Raw genomic sequence first — 6,374 nt, forward strand, 5'->3', positions numbered from 1 at the left:
TAGCGCGACCCTGCCGAGGAACTCTTGCTCAACCCTGATTCGATCGAGCGAGCGAGAAGATCAGATCATGGCGAGCGTCAATCTAGTTTCAGTTCCTCTCCAATTGCAGAATAAGATCTCAAACTCGGCTAATTTCTTCCCCGGATCTGACGATCTTCCTCCAATTTGCTTCCGCTCATCGAAGAGCAGGAAAAGGAATTTTCCTTTGATAATCTCTGCAGCATCTTCATTTTCACCTGCGGAGTCGTCGACGTCGAGCACTCCTTCCCCCGCCGAAGGGAAACCTCAAATTGAGCTCGAGTTCATCTCCGTAAGCCCCTTTTTCTCTTTAAATTTCTCTTATCTTTGCTTTGATCTTCTCGATTTTGCGTTTGGTAGCCTACACCGGAGGCTGATGGATCGTACAAGAGGGATTCCGCGACGGCTGTCAGCGGCGAGAAACTCCTCCGCAACATCATGCAAGACAATAAAATCGAACTCTACGCCACCTACGTAAGTTCGAAGAAAACATCGAATCAGTCGACGCGGAGTTTTTGACTTTTCGTTCTCCAGGGGAAATTGATGAACTGCGGTGGCGGAGGAAGCTGTGGAACCTGCATTGTTGAGGTATGGCCTCGTTAACAACGCATGTTCTTTTCTAGTAATTGAGGAAGAAATTTGATAATCTCGGCGCAAATATGTTGGATTGCAGATCCTTGATGGGAAGGAACTCCTCAACGAACGGACAAACACCGAAGGCCGATATCTGAAGAAGGTAGGCGATTCTAATTTCTCTGGTTAAACACACGTCAACTGTCACGTCAACATCAAAGATCTTCAAAATCATCGTCACACGTCCATCGGTTTGAAAAAATTTCCATCATCCTCATCATCAAATGGGCTCAATTTAATTGAAAACTGTCAACCGCGTCAAATTGATCTTCAATTAAGATGATGATAATTTTTAAAATCGAGGGATGCGCGCCAGTCTGTTTGATGTTGACGTCGGCTTTGGATTAAACGTCAACCACTCGTCAATACAATTGTCATTGTCAAACGCCATACGATTCTGAAGTTTTTAAATGCCGCAGAAACCTGAATCCTGGAGGCTCGCATGCCAGACCATCGTTGGTAACAAGGAGAACTCCGGCAAGGTAATGAATTTCTCGCCATACCTTCAAATCTAAACAAAACCCTCAATTAACCCTTCTTGAATCTGATGGAATTCTGCCATAGACGAATATCAGAAGGCCCAGTTACCATTTCGACGGGAAACTGTCCCTCACGTTTGTGAACTCGTTGGTTTTTTTTTTTTTAAACTTTTTTTTGAACTCAGTTGGGTTATTGTAAGTATACTATACTGTAAAAAGTGGAGGAAGGTTCGTCATCTGTTATCGGTTCCATTAGTCTACTTTACAATCTTTCCTACGTTCTATTTCGCCATTCTTCCTCTTCTTTTCTCCTCTAGTCTCCAACTTATACTTTTGAATCTTGATGGGACGCTCTAAAATTTACCTATAATCCTCTCTTAGATCTGACGGGGTATTTCCTTGGTTCACATTTCAGGTAGTGGTGCAGCGTATCCCTCAGTGGAAGAAGTGATGCCTTTTGATTGATCTACGAGGCCAGGCAATCAGATTTGTAGATTTTTTTCTTGATTTCGTGGAAGAAAACATATCCTTGATTGAATGTAAATGAGTCGATGTATGGAATCGGTGCAAGATCCCCAGCAGTGATATTCTAGGCTGTAAATGAGGAGATACAAATTCCACGCGGGAAGATTGTTACATTAATTTCCACATTATTTCGGATTATCTTCAATATCAAATCAGATTCTGATCAGAAAATGAGAAAACAGGATCATAACTTGCAGGATTGGAGAACCAGAGAAGAATCACCTGGCCATCCCTACGCTGACCAGTTCTTCCAGGCCACGCCGGAGCCGCAGAGCAGCAACTAGACAGTCATCCTCTTTCAATCCTCCAAATGAGATTCTGATGTGGCCAGGGCTCCCACTAGAGCTGCCTGGAATGACGACGATGCCGTGCCGACTCACCAGCCACTGCACAACCTCAAAGTCTTCAGGAAACTTCTCTGGAAGCTTCGCCCAAAGGTAGATTGCTCCTTCTCCTCCTTTAACTGCTCCCTTGCCCAGAGGAGAAAGCGCCTCTTTAAGAATCTCTCTGTTCCTTTCAAGTGTTTTCACCCTTTCATGGATCCACTCTCTGCCTGCTTCTATGGAATACAGAGCCAGATGCTGGCCAATCAAGGAGGCACAGATGGGGATGTTGTCTTGAACTTTGAGGAGCTGAGCACCCATCCCTTGAACGTCTGAGGGATACGCGATCTACAAGATGAAAGATAAGTTTTGGGTGATCAAGAATCTATAAGTGGTAGAGTGGCCACAATCCACTGAGATCCAGCCCTGCGTCACACGGATTCATCAAAATAGAAAAGAAGACTCTGCAAAAAGAGGTGAAAAAAAGCATACATATCCAATGCGCCAGCCCATCATGCCATAGACTTTGGAGAAGGAAAAGATATTGACAATGTGGCTGGCCTCTAAGCAGTAATGCTTCAAGCCGTCGAACATGAAGTACCTACGCGAGTAAACATGCCCAGGTAAGCTTCTTATATTGCTTTTCAGGGCTATAGCTTCTAGAACTTCGAAGATAAGTTAAGTAAATCATTCTCTTAAGCCCTGCTAGTAAATATCTTTTTTCTTGTCTTTACTTGAAATGTGTGAGATTGTCATTCACTTACTCATAGGTATTGTCCACAACAAGCCAAGTGCCCGTCCTTTTGCAGATGTCTGAGATTCTCTAGGTTGGAATATCAAAAAAACAAAAAAATGGAAATTCAAGAAATATGAATCGGAGAAAACATGGGATTTGAAGAGGGTAAAGGTTGGTAACCTGGAGAACAGGCTGTGGGATAAAGATACCAGAAGGATTCCCTGGGTTCACAACAGAGACAAGCTTTGGGATTGGCTTGCCATTTGCCCCTGACAGAGTTTTCTCCAACCATTCTGTCAAATCAACATATAAATATTACGGGTAATGTTGAATTCTAGATCAAGGAAATAAAAAATAAGAATTAAGGGATAGATTAGAATCTGGGAGTAAGACGGATGAAAGAGAGAAAAGCCAAGGTGGAATAAATTAGAGGGTTCCCTACCCTCAACGACGGAGTAGGAATCCAAAGAAAGGAGAATTACAACAATATCCCCATTTTTAATAGGGTATCTGTGTTTTTGGTTTTCATATCCTGCTTTCATGGTCATCTATATTATTTCTAAAACAACTGAACCAGGATTTTTCTGCACAGTCAACATATTTTTCCTTCTGAGGAGAATTTCAAAGAAACAATTGCCAATGATGAACATTGTTCTTTGCCCATTCCCAAGGAACGTGCACGCTATTTGGAAAAACATTAATTTTCTGAAGATGCAGAAAGTAAAATAAAAATAAAGAAAATTGAACATTAGCTATGTTTCTACACATACTTTCCACCTGATTCTCCGGGAAATCTCAACTTTTGGAAAACCCAAAACCCAAAACCCTAAACCTGAGAAGAGAAGGTCTTGGACCTGTGAATGTTCTTGTCCCTCAGTCATGGTCATTGGAAACATACACACCATACACATGGAAACTACCAAGTTAAATTGTGATAAATATTATTTCATTTTTCCATTAACCCATGCTTGGTAAACTAATGTTGACAGGGCCCTTACCTACATCAGGGTGGAGGGTCTGTGGGTCGCTGGGCCCGACGATGATGTCTGTGATACCCGTCATCTGGAATGACATGAAAGCATTGAAGTAATAGGGAGCAAACACGACAACCGAGTCCCCCGGATCGCACAGAATCAAGACAAGATTGACGAAAGCCTGGATCCCAAAAGAAACGTGTCAGTGCATTTGAATTGTGACAGAAACATTGATGTAAATTCCTATCAAGGAAGGAATTTTTACAGAGGAAGAGAGGGAACTACGGAAGAGATTGATCACAAGGGAAGGGAATCACAGAGGGTCGAGGGGGATGACTGAGAGGTAGGAGGATGAGGAGTTCAGCAAAGTGGCTATGTTAGATTCATTCATTACTAAAACTATTCAAGGAAGCTACCATGGAAATGAAATGACCGTAATACCCCTCTCAGTGGTGAAGTGGAAAAGATAACCTTGAGGGGATCGGATCATTAAAAAATGTTAGCAGGATAATTCTGATAATTCATTCTATTCTTGATTTTAAAATACATGATGAAATTATGATAATCCTATGAATAACATGTTCAAGCATCATTTATCCAATTTGATTTAATGGAAGAGCATTGATCATGAAGAATACGGATTACCACAAGACCAGAAGTCACCTGATTCGCGCCAGCTGTGATCATGATGGAAGATTTGTTGAGGTTGTTCTCAGAGCTTATCTGCAACATAAGTGCTCCATCAATTAGACATGGTTGTTCTGTTTGTTTAAAACAAACAAAAAATTCGCACATAACTGCACAGGGCTTTGTTCTTTGTTCTGTTCTTTATTTGTTTTCAAAAACGAACAAAATTCCCACATTCGAACAAAACTAGAACAAAATTCGCACAAAGCGAACAAAAGAACCGCACACGGGCCTGTGCGAAGTTTTGTTCAAATTCGTTTTTGTTCTGTTCGGAAAACCGAACAGAACGAACAGTTCGCACAAGTTTGAACAAAAAGAGCCGAAGGACCACATCTTCCACCAATAATGATGAAGCAAAAGATGGGCAAAATGGGGATTTCACTCAAGAATTAGAAAGTTTACTCATAAACCAGAAGTAGAAGATCTGAAGCTAACCTTCTTGAGAAGTGCGGCCCTGAGCTCGGGCAGGCCCTCGTCGGCGCCGTAGCGGCTAACAATTGGATCCCAGACCATGCGGCCAACCTTCTCCAGCGCCGTCTCCGGAGGCTGCCAGTAGACAACTCCCTGTATCTCCAAATTCAGCACCAAACCCAACAAGAAGAATAAGATGATGATGATGGTGAAGATCATGATGGTGATGGTGATGATGGTGAAGACGGTGAAGACCAAAATGATGATAGTAATGACAAAGAAGAAGATGATAATGAGGAAGATCATGACGGTGATGGTGACGATGATGAAGATAAAAATGATGATAGTGTTGATTATGAAGAAGACAAAGATGATGATGGTGAAGATCATGATGGTGATGGTGATGATGATAAAAAGTCGAAGAGAATGGTGGTGAAGATCAGGACGGTGATGGAGATGATGATGATGATGGTGAAGATCATGACGGTGATGGTTATGATGGTGAAGATGGTGAAGACGGTGAAGACCAAAATGATGATAGTAATGACAAAGAAGAAGATGATAATGAGGAAGATCATGACGGTGATGGAGATGATGGTGATGATGGTGAAGATCATGACAGTGATGGTGATGACGATGAAAAGTCGAAGAGGATGGTGGTGAAGATCAGGACGGTGATGGAGATGATGATGATGATGATGGTGAAGATCATGACCGTGATGGTGATGATGATTTTTTTTTGTGAAGAAAATGACGGTGATGATGATGAAGAGAGGAAGAGGTCGGTGGTGACGATCATGATGGTGATGGAGATGATGACGAAGATCACAGTGATAGTGATGATGATGAAGACAAATGATTACAGTGATGATGACGAAGAGACGAAGATGACGATAAATTAGTGACGGTGATGAAAATGATGATAACAACGATGATGATGATGAAGATGATGAAGATGGTGATGAGGACGATGGAGACAAAGACGAGAATGTCGATGATGATGATTGAAGGTGGTGATGATGAAGATGATGATGGTAAAGATAATGAAGAAGATGCTGAGGATGATGATGATGGTGATGTTGAAGACGATGATATAGATGACGAAGAGGATGATGGTGATCCTGATGATGAAAAGGAAGAGAAAAAGCGACCTGGGCCAGGGAAATCGCGTCCTTCGATCCGCGGAGGAGCTGCTGAATCTGTAGCAAAAGGGGAAAAAAACAGAGAATCGAAATGGGTTCAGCTTAGAGAAAGCAATTGCGAAGAGAATCGGAGACTTGCCTGAACCATGACTGGATTTTCGGTCTCCGAGACTCTCTTGGAGAGCTTTGGGTGATTCTCCATGGCCTTCTTCTTCTTCTCCTTCTTCTTCCTCCGGGAACAGATGGAGCAGAGAGAGATGAGTGAAGCCGAAGGGGAAAAAAAAGAGGGAGAATGAAGGCCGAGGTCACTGGCGTGAGCACGTCACTGGCATGGTCTGCCAACCGGCAATCAATCGGAGATTCAGAGATAATTATCGCCGTGCGGCCCAGATGGGCGGATCGGAGAGAGCTCGACAGCGACATCAAACCACCATTCTAACTGGGTT

The 6,374-nt window shown here is 42.6% G+C and overlaps 2 protein-coding genes across 2 annotated transcripts; one reads left to right on the forward strand and one right to left on the reverse strand.

Moving 5' to 3' along the window:
• On the forward strand, positions 1-1,686 carry LOC144703886 (2Fe-2S ferredoxin-like superfamily protein). The gene is made up of 6 exons (XM_078576178.1): positions 1-310; positions 379-492; positions 553-606; positions 692-754; positions 1,071-1,133; positions 1,546-1,686. The coding sequence occupies exons 1-6, from the start codon at positions 68-70 to the stop codon at positions 1,579-1,581; spliced, it is 573 nt and encodes a 190-aa protein (XP_078432304.1). The 5' UTR covers positions 1-67; the 3' UTR covers positions 1,582-1,686.
• A 2-nt stretch (positions 1,687-1,688) lies between these two features.
• Positions 1,689-6,374, reverse strand: LOC144703885 (Pyridoxal phosphate (PLP)-dependent transferases superfamily protein). The gene is made up of 9 exons (XM_078576177.1): positions 6,068-6,374; positions 5,938-5,985; positions 4,811-4,939; positions 4,352-4,411; positions 3,713-3,869; positions 2,895-3,007; positions 2,743-2,801; positions 2,471-2,579; positions 1,689-2,326 (listed from the first exon to the last, which is right to left on the reverse strand). Exons 1-9 carry the CDS (start codon positions 6,128-6,130, stop codon positions 1,874-1,876), a joined length of 1,191 nt encoding a protein of 396 aa, XP_078432303.1. The 5' UTR covers positions 6,131-6,374; the 3' UTR covers positions 1,689-1,873.

This window comes from Wolffia australiana, chromosome 5 (assembly GCF_029677425.1).
Source record: "Wolffia australiana isolate 7733 chromosome 5, ASM2967742v1".
NCBI classification, from domain to species: Eukaryota; Viridiplantae; Streptophyta; class Magnoliopsida; order Alismatales; family Araceae; genus Wolffia; species Wolffia australiana.

Excerpts from the sequence above, each read along its gene's own strand:
- LOC144703886 (XM_078576178.1), top strand. The coding sequence starts at position 68 with ATGGCGAGCGTCAATCTAGTTTCAGTTCCTCTCCAATTGCAGAATAAG. Across the intron at positions 311-378 it reads TTGAGCTCGAGTTCATCTCC|CCTACACCGGAGGCTGATGG; the intron begins GTAAGCCCCTTT and ends TGCGTTTGGTAG. Across the intron at positions 1,134-1,545 it reads ACAAGGAGAACTCCGGCAAG|GTAGTGGTGCAGCGTATCCC; the intron begins GTAATGAATTTC and ends TTCACATTTCAG.
- LOC144703885 (XM_078576177.1), bottom strand. The coding sequence starts at position 6,130 with ATGGAGAATCACCCAAAGCTCTCCAAGAGAGTCTCGGAGACCGAAAAT. Across the intron at positions 3,008-3,712 it reads GACCCTCCACCCTGATGTAG|AATGGTTGGAGAAAACTCTG; the intron begins GTAAGGGCCCTG and ends TTGATTTGACAG. Across the intron at positions 2,580-2,742 it reads GTTGTGGACAATACCTATGA|GTACTTCATGTTCGACGGCT; the intron begins GTAAGTGAATGA and ends TTACTCGCGTAG.